The 15,346-nt window shown below is 37.6% G+C and overlaps 1 protein-coding gene across 1 annotated transcript in view; it reads left to right on the top strand.

Annotated features, from left to right (window-relative positions):
- The first annotated feature begins 600 nt into the window (after positions 1-600).
- SLC6A11 (solute carrier family 6 (neurotransmitter transporter), member 11) overlaps positions 601-15,346 on the top strand; it is a 105,360-nt gene continuing 90,614 nt past the window's right edge. The window contains exons 1-4 of the mRNA XM_009889940.1: positions 601-820; positions 4,836-4,970; positions 5,133-5,273; positions 6,730-6,820. Of these exons, the coding sequence (XP_009888242.1) occupies positions 601-820; positions 4,836-4,970; positions 5,133-5,273; positions 6,730-6,820 (587 nt within the window). The remainder of the gene's footprint in view (positions 821-4,835; positions 4,971-5,132; positions 5,274-6,729; positions 6,821-15,346) is intronic.

Raw genomic sequence — 15,346 nt, 5'->3', positions numbered from 1 at the left:
CGGGCCGCCGGCGGCTGCCCTGCCCCGTGCCGCCTGTGCAACAGAGCGAAGAGCGGCAGCCCGCGGAGGTCTAGCACTCGGCTAGAGACCCTGTCCCTCTCCCAGCCGCGCAGGCACAGGCAGAGCCCTGGGTGAGTAGTCTGGGAGCTCCCTTACTCCTCCAGGCAGGCCAGAACCATTCAGGCCCCCTTCACCACATACCTTTCTTCTTCTGCTCTCAATTGTGTGCCTAGAAGGTGCAGGAGATCAGTGTTCTCTGGTAGGTTAGTGAAGCTGGGATCCGTGCTTGGGGAGGGATTTTTGAAGGGCTTCAGTATCTGCACCTTAAAACAATGTCGTACTACTAAGTTGCCTCTCTCAACTTGGAGATCTTCTCCTCCCCTTATACATAAGCTTTCCCTCCCCCCTTTTCCTTTTTTCCTCTTTATAACTTTTCCAGCCTTACAGAGTTGCCTCCTTCACTTTCACCTGTAAATTTATGTGGGTAATAAGAAGCCAATGATATGGTGAGGGACTTCTTTTGTCGTTGAAGGTTATTACTAACAAGTGACTTAAAACATCTGTATGTTTTTCTTTTGTTCTCTCCTAGGCTGAACAGTCATGACAGCTGAAAAGACTATTCCTATAATTAACGGCAAGCCAGAAGATGTTTTGGACCCAGAAGCCTCAAGTACCAACCTCGTCCACAGCAATGATAAGAAAGTTCATGAAAGAGGTCACTGGAACAATAAGGTTGAATTTGTGCTTTCTGTGGCAGGGGAGATTATTGGGTTGGGAAATGTATGGAGATTCCCATATCTTTGCTACAAGAATGGAGGAGGTAAGATGGCATCATATGTTGATTTACAGCTCACCATAAATGTGGGAAATAAACAGTTGAGAATGCTTTATAGTGATTTCTTTCACTGCTAAGAGATGGGTATTCAAGATTTCAGTGTATCTGTTGATAGGGAAGTATCAAGCATCTGACAACTAAGAAAAAAAAAATAGCTGTGTTTCTCTGTCCTTCTCCTCCACAAATATTGTGTGGCTTACTTCCACAAGTTTCTTTTGTGTTAGTAAATGGAAATATTTTTTTCTATAAGATTTTTAATGTGGAAGAATCAAGTCTTCTGTTATAGTCGTATACTGTGTGTTTTCTTCTGCATGTAAATAAAGACCTAAGCATACTTAAATAAGTTTGGCTGACGTAGAAAAGAATGTAACGGTTTATTTTTCACAACAGTATACTTTGGAGAGCATGAATATTGTTGTTGATAATGCTACGAAGATTAGGTTTTTTTAATTTGTCATATGAAAATTTCTTTACCTCAACTATACTTTTTTGGGTTTTCCCTTCTTGTTACTTCCCAAATCACTGCCGTAGGGTAGGGGAAGATGTAAAAGCTGCCCCTTACTCAAAGAGAGCAAACCCTATAAAATTTAGAATAAGAATGTTATTTGAGGAAAAAAAAAGAACAGACAACTTCTACAAAAGTGTAACATGTAGCATGTATTGGTTATAGTTAAGTATAGACTATGTAAGATTTGTGACAGTTTAGAATAAGCATGTCAGCTGTGACTTGCAAAGCAATGAGGAAAGAAAAGTAAATTAAAAATTTAGTTTAGAATTCTGTGGACTGGATTCAACATTCTCCCCACTTAAGGCCTGAATCAGTGTTAGTGTAAGCATAGAGGCTGGCAGAAAAGTAATATGTTGAGTGGCTGATATGCAAAGATCTGTTCTTTAACAGGTTTATGTGCTAACAATGCTGTGCCAAGTTTCTTTCCCTTGTCCCTCCAAAACTAGGCACGGTTGTCTGAACTCAGGGATGGTTTTGGCCCATTTTGTCTGCTCTTTCTGTAAGGCTAATACTACTGTGGAAGATGTCTTTATGGTTTGCAGCTCCTTTCTTTGTATATCTGCACTTTGGCAAAACTAAGATAACAAGAATTCACCTGTTTTCAGACTGATGCTACCAAGTACTGCCGTTGGTATGCAAATATTAATATGCTGGGTATGATATGCAAAACAGTTACTGGGTTGTCAAAGTTTTCCCAGAGAAATTTTCACAGAGGAAAAGATAGAAAATTTTTTTTTTGGTATATAATGAAGATCTTGTTTACACAGTGACCTTTCTGTACCCATTTGTATGTATATGCTAGCTTGTCAAAATGTGATGCTATCATTTTTAAGGGTATAACATTAGGTAGAAAAAATTTTTAACCATGTTTTGGGCTGATTGGTGAAAAAGTAATTACTTAAATATCGTACTTAATCACCATTAACTCTGTTCTTAAAGAATACAATGTGTGTGGTTTAACTGGTCATGTCCTGTCACCATGGGAAATTTGCCATTGACTTCAGTGTTATTCAATGAGGACTTGGTCTATGACCTGTGTTTTTGTAACTCTCTGGAATGCCCTGCTGGAATTAGACCAGAGTTGGACTTGTTTGATGCATCAGATGTAAATACTGAAAGCTACTTAGTGTGTGGTAAGTGAAGACGATGGTAAGATATATAAGCTAGTTATGAAGTAACTTGCTAGATACAGAACAAATCTAGAAGCAGTCATATGGAACTTCTGAGGTCGGACTTCTCTTTGTTCTTACTCTAAGTCATAACAGGTGGTGTAAGCATAAGCTTCTATAACTTTAATTTGTTCTTATGGATATTTAGTGGGGGGTTTTTTTAGGAAAATTAGTTTCTTTGCATGTTTAGAATTAGGTATTTATTGGAATATGATCTGTTTGCAAGCTGGGAAATGTGATGGCCTTTAATTTTCATGATGTATACTTGTTGTAGAACAGTGTTGGAAAAATAGAGTCAAAGCTAATGCTTCCAGTTTAAACAAGTTGACATATTAAACTTGCTGTGATTGTGTGTATGAATGGGCCAAGCTGGATTTGATATTGCAGTTCACCCAGCCTATAAGGATAAATCATACAGAGAAACCACGTTTTAGGTGTAAGGATTCCATTCTTTCTGAAACCCACATGTATTGCTTGAGACGTAGCCGAGATTCAACTATAGGCAAATTCACTGGTTGAGGGAAGAGACTACTTGTGAAGAGATGTCTCTTGATGTGCTGGGCCTGAAGAAAGAAACTGCAAGTCAAATCAGCTGTATTTAGTTGTCTCAACTTTCTAATCAAAGTGACTAAAGCATAACAATTGTTGCAGGTTGTGGGTGTGTTGTGGTGTTTGGTTTTTGGTGTGTTGGGTTTTTTTAAGAACATGAATGGGATACCTCTTTGCCTTGTAGTTGTAGAAATATTCCTGAAGTGTATTCAGAAACATTTTGCTCATAGTTAATATTCTGACAGAGATTTAGTATTAGAGGGGTAGCTATTAAGATGCTGTTCATTAATGATCAAATTGATCTTCAGGACTTCCATTGAAGGAAGAAATGCTGCTACTGCTAGTGCTCTACAGAACTGATCAATGTATACAATGATGCACAGCACGGTAAAACGCATCTTCCGAGGAAAAAACTGCATCCACCAAAACTTTTGTGTTTAGCATACCTTGTGTTGATTTGAAATTGAGTGAATGGTGGGATGCTTACTTCATTTAATAGGAACTTTAAATGAAGTTAATTAGTGTTGTGGGATTATTAGTTTGGGAGCAAGTAGGTTGTGAGGCCTGGATACAACACATCATGTATGTTCTACTAACTTTTATCATCATAACTTAGACAGCACTTTGTAATTTTCCTACAACTTCAGATAAATTATTATGTGCAGTACTTTGTTGCACTAGTCTGCCTGGTTAAACCAGTAAAACTTTCTTGGTGTAAGCAAAAATGGCAGAATCAGTTATTTTGTGCTTTCTTCTCAGTATTTGTTTCCTTCTTTCCTTGTTTCAGTCTAAACCAATATAGTTGTTTGCTTTTCACCTCATCCATTGACTCATCAGAAAGTCTGAGTACTTGAGGAATGAGGAAGAAAATTCTTTATGCCGTATATGTTAACAGATTCTCTACGCAGTCAAAAGGCTGTATCTTATTCCTTACTATTCCTTATTATTTAGGTTCAGTTCTAAATGGAATGCTTCAAATCTACACTATTAGCAAGTGACATTATGTCTAATATATATCTCTCTCTCTCCTCAGATTTCTTTGCTTCGGCATACTTCACAGCCGTGTTCTTTAGGTGCTGTACCTAATAACGTGATCAATCGTTAAATAATACAGTTCTGCTCTGTGCTAATTGATAAGATAAGATTTCTTTGTTGTTGTTGTATACAATGCTTCAGCATTGAATTGTACTACTAATTACCTATCCTGTAGCGTTAGCATCTAACAAAAACGTTGATGCTTTGTTATTTTCCTACAATTTCACATTAATATTTCTAGCTGATAAGGACAAGCCCTACTTTCCTGTTCTTGTAAGTAGTTCTGAAGCTTATATCATCAGTTCCTTTTCATGATCCTTATCATCAGGCTCATCCAAATAACATAAAGGGCTTCTTGGATTTAGTTTCCATAACATTTCTTCATCGCTGCTTTCCTGAGAAAAGCAAGGAAGACTTAGACAGCGTAGACTGACTTTGTGATGATCAGAGCAGAACTGTGTGAATGAGCAAGACTGTGGTCTTTTCTGCGTTTGAGAGACTCATGAGCAGAATTTAGACTATACTGAGGAACTTTGTTCTGGTCTTTTTTAGTCCATGACGTTAGCTTACAGGTTAACTTTTGATATTTGGGGCCAGGAGTAAACCCTTTCTGCACTTTCAGCATGATGCCTTGAGAGGTGGCTAATAGGTGATTCTTTATTAAAAAAATAAATTTCTCACTGTGCTGTCAAGGAACTGTATCCATTATAACCAATGCCCCCTCAATGTTTGCTTGTAGGTGCTTTCCTCATCCCGTATGTGGTTTTTTTTATTTGCTGTGGAATACCAGTGTTTTTCTTGGAGACGGCCTTGGGACAGTTTACTAGTGAAGGAGGCATTACATGCTGGAGGAAAGTTTGCCCTCTATTTGAAGGTAACACACAGTTCTGTGTTCTACTGCGGAAGAATGCATTGTTTGAAGTAAAATAAATTCTATCAAAATTCAAGTTAGGATATATGTAAAGCAGTAAGCATTTGTTTTTTAACTACCTGAAAAGTAAAAGTTTTCTATTGTGTCTCACTTTTTTTTGTCTAGGTATTGGATATGCTACCCAGGTTATAGAGGCACATCTAAATGTATATTACATCATCATTTTAGCATGGGCTATCTTCTATTTGTTTAACTGCTTTACTACAGAGCTTCCTTGGGCTACCTGTGGGCATGAATGGAATACAGGTATGACCTTAGATGAGATTATTGCTATACAAATACTTCCAAGTAATTGATTAATTTATTAAAATGCAGGAACAAAATTATTCTGGTAGAAAAGTCTGGGGAAATGGGCCAATCACATCACGCTACACCATGATAAAGGAATCCTGGAATGAGGACTTATTCATGCGTTTTTTGGTTTAGGTCATTGTATAAGCATTTGTTCCTGCAGAATACAATGTTAGACAGCAGAAGATGACTTTGGATTTTGTTAATTCTGTAAGATATTCTGGCTAAATCCCAAGACTCTCGTTTGCAATCATCTATTCTCCCTGAATACAGTAAATGAATTCTACTGAAGAGCTGATGACAGGTTACAATCTTGCTCTTTCACTCTAATGAAATCAGGAGGAATTTAAATGGAGAGGAAAATATTAAATATGGAACTTTGGATTCACTCTTTTTAATGCCAGATGTTGAGGGATAATGTTCATCAAGCTACTTCTGAAAATTTAGTCATATAAATAATTCTTACTGCGTGCAAAGTAGCCTCTTACATGAAAGATGAGGTGTGTGTTCATAAGGATTTGCAGTATAGGGCTCTTCATCTGCCCTCTCATTGGTACTTCTATCTTTTATGCTCTACTTACTGCATTTGAAGATCGCAAACATCTATGGGGAGGAATACATACCAATGCCCTTATTTCCATGTTCCTGAAGTTTTTGCATTTATTCCTTATATTACTTTCCAGTTTCAAATCATGTACCAATTGTACTGTCTTTAATGGTTTTTATTATTTGGTCATTATCATGTTCTTTGGGCAGACCTAAAGCTATCTGAAATTTGCAGTTCAGGTTATGTTAGGGAACTAGTCTTGGGTGCAACAGATGTGTAAGGCTTTAGTATCAATTTTGGTAACCCTGCAAAGGAGCTTAGCCAATGTTGATCACTGTTCAAATACTAAATGTCAGCTCAGCATTGCTTTGATCTCCTTTCTCTGTATTAGAAATAATAGTTATTGCCAGAGTGACTTTTCACTTGCCATATTAAGGCAAAGTGGAAACTTGTTGCTGGCAGTGTTTCGTATGCCAGTTGTTACCATTGGCCATTGAACCAGTAGCTGGAGTTAGGAGCATGTTGTAACTCCCAGTCAGCTGCCTCAGTTTCTCAAAGCATCTTTCTTCTGCCTCAGATGTCTTATTGGCCCTTGCCATGGCAACTGTGCCTTTGGAAAGTGCTATAGGACAATGTAGCGTACGGCATGGATCATTTTCTGGGGTGTAGCTGTGATCTGGTGATCACAATACAGTGTTGCAGAAGTAGCAGCTGTGGTGTTGCAGTGTACCTAGAAATTCTTTAACCACAAAGAGAAAATGTATTATACAATGGTGGCTTTACAAGATGCATAAACTAGAAGATGCTCAAGAAGAAATGTACTTACATGTCAATATAGCAAACCCTTTTTTTCTTCTTTTATAGAAAATTGTGTGGAATTTCAAAAACTTAATCTGAGCAACTGCAGTCAAGTCTCTTTACAAAATGCCACTTCTCCAGTGATGGAATTCTGGGAGTAAGTGCACATAAACTTTACATTTGATCAGACGACTCATTATCTTCCAGTATTTTGGTCATTTACACACGATTAGATAACTTGTAACCCTATAGCACTTAGTGATGTGAGTTCAGCTGGAAATTTTCTCAAACAGCCAAAAAGAGTCAGGATGAGAGTTTTAACTCTTTTTTTTTTTTGAGGATACAAGGAAAGGAATTCCATATCCTGAAAGAACATAGAACAAAGTGTGCCACTTGCTTGGGAGCTTGGCTCCTGCTGCTGGAGGAAAGCGCCTCAAACCCATACTAATGAGGAGGCAGAGGTGAAAGAAAGTGGATTCATTTTAAATATTTCTGGTTTGTTTTTTTTTTCAGGATGTTGCTTCTCTTAAGAGTTTGAGAGTTGCATCTTCATCCTTGTTTGAGCGAACTAATACTTTGGCTTCTGTATCTCATTATTTTTTAAAAGACTGTGTAAATGTTAGTTATTCAGCTATAATAACAGGAGAGCTTAACTCTTGTGTCTCCTTGATTCTGTTTTCTAGTTAGAATAATAGAAGAGAATTGTATCTTTAGACAATATGGTCTGCTTTTGTGATGTCCCATATTTTTTCTTACTATAAATATTTAATTAGTGCATGTGTAGTGGCGTATTTGTTCCTTGCAGGGTGCAGTGCGTGTTAAGACAGTCATAGAAATGGAATGTTACTTTTAACACTAAGTCATCTCACAGTTCAATGTCTGTTACAAAATTCTGGGTTACTAAAATTTCTTGAGGGCCCATTCTAATCTCATTAATTTTATTATTAAGATAGAGCCTTATTCTGAGGTTTTATGTTCAAAGCTGTGTTTTATGTTCATCACTTCTTTGTCTTGCTACATCAGTTACCTTAGCTTTCATGGGTGGTGGTTGTTGCTTCAGTAAATACTGTTTTATTTAAAAATAAGAACTCCTAAACCCCAGATTAAATCTGAACAAGGCAAGAAAATGCCTACGCTGTCTAGTTAAAATTGTAATTTTAATTTCTGTTAAAATTTTCAATAATCTGAACACCTAACACGTTAAATTAAAATATACCTACTCTACCCACTTCTCAGCTAATGTTTCAGAATAAACAAGGGTTTCTTAGGTGGCAGCTCTTGCTATGACTTCATCATTTTAACAAAAATATCTTATGGTTCTTTGGGATAACTAGAACTAAGATTTCATATAGTTAGAGTAAATGAATCACAGAATCACAGAATGGTTAGGGTTGGAAGGGACCTCTGGAGATCATCTAGTCCAACCCCTCTGCCAGAGCAGGGTCACCTACAGCAGGTTGCACAGGACAGCGTCCAGGCGGGTTTGGAATGTCTCCAGAGGGGGAGACTCCACCACCTCTCTGGGCAGCCTGTGCCCTAGTGCTCCACTACCCTCAAAGTAAAGAAGTTCCTTCTCATGTTAAGATGGAACTTCCTATGTTCAAGTTTATGCCCATTACCCCATGAGCAAAGTATTTTCTCCAGTACTAGCCATATTTGCCCACTGTGTTTATTTGCTTATTCAACAATATTCAAAACTCAGCAGTTGATGGTAACTCCAGTTATCCAGAGAAGGAGGCAGTGTACAGTTGAATTATACGGAGGGTACAGATTAAGTTTTATATCCTCATGTTTCTAGGGTTTGCGGGAGTTTTTTGTTAGTGCTCATCTTTGGATTGCCTAAATTCTGATGTCAGTGTTATTTTAATGCACATACAGATACTTTTGAAGCATGTCCCCTTCTCAGAATCCCCTAAAATTGAAGTTAAACAAGATTCTATAGCTAAACGTGAATTCAAGTTGCAGTGATATTTGTCTACCTGATTTTGGCTGAGTTAGGAAGGAATTATGAAACTAGAAGGGATAATTAGATTTAGCCTTTTCTCTAACTTGTTTTACAGTCTTGTGTATACAAAGTTGAAAATACACACTCCACAACTTTTAAAATCACGAAAACTAAAGGAGAAGGTAAACGAATAGATTTGTTATTTATTTGAAACTTTTTTCTTTGTTGTGTTGTGGACAAACTTTTTGTAATACTAACAGTTTACTGGCCAAAATAGCTTAAGATATTAAACTTTCTCTGTCCAAGCGAAACTGAAGTTGCATAGCTTTTCACCCTTAGAAAAAGAATGTACTCTCTTCCTGATGAGGAAGGTATTTGCCTAGTTAAAATTTAAGTAGATATGACATTGCATGGCTTCAAAACAGATGTGACAAACTAGTTTAGTAGTGGAAGAATGAGTTTTAAATATAAGAACTGATTTTGCATTAAAATAACTAATTGAAATGAACAGAAGATTATAATTAAGATATACCTCTTAAATATATCAGACATAAATGCACAGTAGAGGTCTTGTGTATAGATGTGCAGTGCAGGTCAGACAGTAGTTAATGCAAAGTAAATCTAATACTAGACTGGTTAATTTGTCCAGCAAGTCATCTCATAGTCTGTAGATAAGGGTTACCAGGAATGTTATTTCACTTAGCCTGAGATCTTGTTCACATGATGTTGCTTTACTCCTTTACTCTGGTGTCAGGAACCATAAACTTATTGAAAGACTTTTTGAAACAAATAGTAGAAGGAAAGTTGATGGGGTAGGCTTCACAGAGCAGATGCTCATTGCTATTTTCAGAACTCATGTGGATAGTGTGTGAGAATCTTCATTGCTGCAATAACCAACCACAGGACTGAATTCACTTGTGTAGCAACCATGTTCCTTACAATTAAGCTGATGCCTGTGAAGGGAAGGGGGAGGCTCTACGTTTCTTCTGAACGATTACAGCATTCAAAATCTTTACACTTTGCTCTCTGCAATGTCAAGTCTGCAATTGAAATTCCTCTAAGTTGTGGCCAAATAAAGCCAATTAATGTGTAAAGGGTCATCTGGGGAAAGAAAAGGTTGGGTTTTGTGGGTTTTTTCTTTTGGTGGTGTGTTGTTTTTTGTTTTGTTTTTTTTTTTTCCTGTTACCATCTACTCTTGAGATAATCTGTGAATTAGAGTGGTGATTATTGTAAATAGTGATCCTATTTGCTTACTCTATGTGATCTGATTTACATGAAGAACTGAATTCTGTGTTTGTAAACTGTCAGGCTTATGTTACATCCTTCCTTTGATAATCTTATCACACAACCGCAGTCTTCTACAGTATTCACAATATCGTCAGACTTTTTTTTTTAATTAAAAAAAACCACCACCAAACAACAAAACCAAGACCAAAATGCTTGGGGAAGACTCTCTCTACAAAAATGCATGTTTTAGCAGTGCTACATGTTTCTTTCCAGCGCAATGCTCTCGGTCTAAGGGTTATAATGGTGAGGGATATACAGGTTGCTATGTATCACACAGCAGACTACAGACTGGCATTATGTAAATGCCAGCACAGGTTAGTAGCAGGGGCACAAGTTGGATTTGGTTTTGTGTGTGCGTGCACGTGTAAATGAGTAGACCAGACCCAAAAGGACGCTTTTATTTCTGGCTTTAAAAAGGACTCCCCCCCCCTTCTTTTTTTCTTTCTTTTTTTGTTTCGCCTTCCTCATTTAACTAGTACTACTAGGTCTTTTCTGTCATCTAGGTTAAAAGGCTTAGCCCTTGTTTATTTGTGACTGGAAGCAAATCCAAATCCTCAGCTGGTTTGAAGATTGTAAATGAAGACTTCAGCCTCTCTACTGAAATATTTCTAGCTTTTATTGCTTCTGTGGCTTTGGCTACTCCTAAAACTATAGCTGAAGTCAAACAGCCACTCACCCAAGTGCAGCGATGACTGAGAGGATACTTTGCAGTACTATGAAGCTTTTCTGGTGTACAGACTAGTTAGTTACCCTTCCTCAGGTCTGTACAGAGGATACTGTTTCCTTGCTACACTAGCAGGTCTATACTCCCTTCCTCTGATAATTCAACATTCTCTACCAGCTTTGATGGCTGGATCACACAGAGGGTGAAGGACTATGTATTATCTTGGATAGATTGTTTCTTAAAGAAAAAGAGAAGACTTTAGAGAGAACTACTGCAGTAGGTGCTACATGCTGTTTTACTTTTGGTACACTCAGAAGAATCTCATTGTACGTGCAAGGACCTAAAAACTGCAAATATTTTTGTCAGCCTGTAATTGATAAATACTTATCTGTAGCTATACAGTGAAAATGGTCTAATCCTGCTGGAGGAGCAGTAGGCGAAGTCTGGGAGTTTGGAGCCTCTATACTTGTTTTCCCGTTTAGAAATATCTATCCCTGTTCATGTTTTAAGACTTCAGTCAAGTTAGCAGACTTGCCACTGACTACAGGTATCAATGTTGACAACTCTGGGAAAAATTAGGAGATTAAAGGATTTCTTACCTTACTTAAAAAGACTTTGCAAGCCACAGTCTTGACTAGTTTCACATTCCATCTGCATAAATGGTTTCCTAAGGTAAGCAGCTGAATTGATCAAAATTAACTTTTTGTTCTTCAAACTCTCTGATGCTAGGTTCCGAAGGACAGGGAAGAGTCTGAAACTTCACTTTTCCTTTCATACTGGTGCCCAGCATTAAGAGACAGTCCAGTTAACTACTGTTTATGGTGTTTCTCTCACCCTAATCATATAGCCTTATTTAAGGGTTTTCTAAGAAAAAATAGTAATCATAACTTCAAGGTACAGCACATGGAATTTTTAGTGTCCAAACTTTAAACAGTTAATAGTGGTAGCTGCGCTAATTATAGAGCTGTTGATCATTTTGGATATGTTAAAGCAGCCCCGTGAAAGAGAGTTGTGGCCATGGATGAGGCTATATTTATAGCCTGGGAAACATAATAGAGAGAAGATACTCTACTCTATTGCTCTGTATGCTTTCCTAGGAGAGGAAATTGTCTGGCAGGTATAGGGGGCAGCAAGCATGTCTGTGTACTCTTTTGGCAGCTCCTCCAGTCTGTCACCATGGTCAGGAATTTGAGGTTTCTAGTGCCTGGGAAGGGAGCTGGACAGACAGAGGACCCATGGTTTTGTGGTTGATTCCACCTCAATAGTTTTTTATTGGCTGTGTAACAACAACTTAGTCCTCTGTTAAAGAAGGTCTGGTTGTTGGCCTGTCATTCTGTGGAGGGGGTGACACATCCTTAGCATTTCCAAGTAAAGCCTAGTGAGAAAAAACATTTTTTTTGTCTAAGGAAAAGAAAAGGGGCTGTTCTTAGCGAAAAGGAAAAGGCACTAACATTTTCCTTGCAAAGTCAAAAGGAGTTTTTCCTGTTTCATTCAGGCTGCAAATGACTGCAGGAGTCACATTGTGGTTAATCCCTACTACCCTATGAAAAGTTATTAGCAAGTTGGGCCTGATCCTGTAGTGCTCAGTACCCAGAGACCTGCAGCACCTCTCAGAACTAGGCCCTTTGTGCACGTCTTGTAGAACATTGAGTTGTGCCAGAGTCTCTCGTTTCTGTTTGGTTCATAAAAGGCCATGTGAAAACAGCTTTTTGTTTGCAGTGATGTGAGCTCTCCATCTGGTTTTTGCCTCAAAACCACTGGCTTTGCCTGGTTTCAGTTGAAAGAAGCAAATAGGATAGGTGTAAATGCTAAGTCGATTTCTTAATATTGAGGGATAAATGTTACCCTAAACCAGGCAGATGAACCTCTGAGTTTTTTATTTTTATCTCAAACACTGTATATAATGTTTTTACTATGGAGAAAAATGACCTTAAAAGGCGCGGAGTCAGGTATATGGGTGTTAGGAAGCACTAGAAGTAAGGTTGTGCAGTTTTAAATTCACATCTTTATAATGATCTTTATGTTCATCTTTAGTTGAAGAACTGCCTAATACTTTTTTTTTCAGTAGATCTTTGTTCTTGCTAGAAGCTGGATAGGGAGCAAACACTGTGCAGGTATTCAATATTTTGTTGTTCTTCTCTTTGTTAAATTTTCTTATTTTTCATATTCTCATTAGTATTCGGTTCCTGCTCTGCTGGCAAGGTTATTAATTTAATCAAGGCTTCCTAGGGTGCTCATGGTGTCAATGGCTTTGCAATCATAGTTTTCTTGATTATTTACATGTTCATTTATCTTCACAAAATCTTGATAAGGTAAAATTGTTCCCATTTTACAGAAGGGTATCTGAGCTGCAAGGAGAGTAAGAGTGCTAAGTATGAGAGCCCCAAGACATTTTTTCATACCACTTTGCATTATGGTTGCGCAAATTTTATTGCAATTTAGAAACAAGAAAATGTACGTGTCAGTTTTGTCCAAAGATGAGGGTAAAAAAAAGTTACTTAGTTGAAGACACTGTAACATTTGATGAAACAATTGATATTTCATTCCAAACAAAACATTTTTTGTGCTCTTGCATGAAAATTAAAGGGAATTATTAAAAAAAACCCAGCAGTAACTTTTCGTTGTCTTTGCTGTAATGACTCAGTATTTAGAAGTCTCTCTTCATCGTACTTTGCTTACAAGAAATTGAATATGTATGTTCCACCTATTGAACGTGTTCTGTATGGGGTGGGAATTCTATCATCTTCTTTTGAACTTGCTCTAATTTGTATAAAAGTTAAATAATCATGGAGTATAGACTAGGATCCTAACATCTTGCTTCTCAGGTGGGTGTCTTGACCAGAAGTTTGCAGGATCATTCTCCCATTGTCTCAGTACTTGTTTAGGTAGTTTAGATCGAAGAGGATACTTGAGGACAAGAAGGATTGAGGCGAGACTCTTCTGATACTTTATAGGCTAATAGTTAAACTATCTAGTTCCAGTCTTTATGCCAATAAATATTTAATTGTTTATACACAGTACTAACAGGAGAGAGTGGCAGCTTTTTCTGAATCCACCTACTGCAGAATAGCAGGAAGCTTGATAGCTTGGGAGTTCTCTTGATAGAAAACTTTATATGCTTTAGGGTAGAGGAGGGCTATGAATGTGGGTTTCCAGCATGATGGGTGAGCCTCTTAGATTGTTTGTTTCCTGTCCTAGCCTCTTCTCTCTGTTTATGCAAATCAACTCTTCATTCCCTATGTTTCTAATGTTAGTTCTGGACACTTTCAAAGGTCTGTTCAGAGGGAACCTAAATGTTAGCCTCCTTCTGTGACATTGGTGAGCTATCTCAGTTCTTATCTTAACTCCTCAGTTGATTTGTTACTCCCTGGTTCACAGCTCGTGCCTGGCTGGCATCCGCGACACAACTATCCATTTTAGTATCCCGCTCTAGGATCACATCCAATTCTGCCATTCCCACATATACTTTCTCTTGCTGTCTGTTCTTGTATTGTAATTTATCCTAGTCCCTTTTCTTGGGTAGTTCAGATTGTCCTCTGACTTGTCTCTAAATCTCTTCCCGCCTCCAGCCTCCTAGTCCCAGTCATTTTACCCAGCCAGTTGTCTGCTCCCCAAACTTCCATCTAGTCTCAGGATGTCGTAACTCCCTAAGCATTTTTCATCTGCTCCCTTGATTCATTGGCCAGTTAACCACAAATTGCTCTTCGTCCCACTCACTGCTTCTCATCCTCTCCCATGCCTATCTGCTAGTGTGAGAAAGAGTGGCCTCCTTGTCTCAGTCTCCCTAACTCCCAGTCCTCCAGGTGTTTTTTTCCTTCCTGATGTTCTACAAATTGTGCAAAGTTAGTAAGTATGCAGCATTAGAGCATTTTGACAGAGGAATCTAGGAAGATTTTATCTGTGTCCTGATGAATTCTGGTGGCCATGTGTGCTTTTCTTTTTGGCTTCAATGATAAGGCTGTCAGATTATTGCAATAAATATTTTTTTCCTATGCTTGAGTTTTGGGTGCAGCCAAAAAGTGCCATTAATGTTGTTTAAGCTAATTATTGTTAAAACCTTTGTTTAAACAGTAGGAGTCTGAATTAAATATATTTGTGTCTGAAAACAGAGTATTCTAATGGAAAGTTTTCATCCTAATAAAAATATGGTGTTAGGAGATGCACCTTTATGTTTTGGAAATGTAACTTTAAAATGTTACAAACTCATCAGTAGTTGTAGGTGCTTAAGGTAATCATAAACTTTTCTCTGATTGTGAAGGTGCCATGAACAAATTTTGTCTTTTATTTTCCTACCTATTTAGAATTATACTGTTATTTCAGACATAGTGCATGAAACATTTATTTCACTATCTACTACTTAGAATGTCTTTTGGGAATTTGTAGCATTCAGTTGATTCCTACAATAAAATATAGGAAAGGTTTTGGGTTTTTTGCCTTTTTTTTTTTTCTTTGCCTGCAGTGTTGGCAAAAATAGAAATTACGTTTTGTAGCAAAGATCATATATGAGCTATTTACAACTGTGTAATTAAGGGATATTTTAAAAGATCTGGCAATATTATTACCTACCAATAGTTGGAAAACATGCACAGGGAACTGAGTGACATGCTCAAGAGACTGTGACATTTAGAGGCTGCTGGCTCAGATATCCAATTTTGCTGAAGAATGCTAAAATTTATATTACTTTTTTTTTAAGAATCAGTAACATTAAGGGCATTTTAATTATTGTTATTAATGTAGGAGTGTGTATTTAAAGACATGTAAATCTATATATGTACTTTTTGATATTG

The sequence above is a fragment of the Charadrius vociferus genome, unplaced genomic scaffold (genome assembly GCF_000708025.1).
Source record: "Charadrius vociferus isolate BGI_N301 unplaced genomic scaffold, ASM70802v2 scaffold67, whole genome shotgun sequence".
Taxonomy (NCBI): Eukaryota; Metazoa; Chordata; class Aves; order Charadriiformes; family Charadriidae; genus Charadrius; species Charadrius vociferus.
Note: the sequence above shows the minus strand (reverse complement) of the source record. Positions and strands in the feature narration are given on the sequence as shown.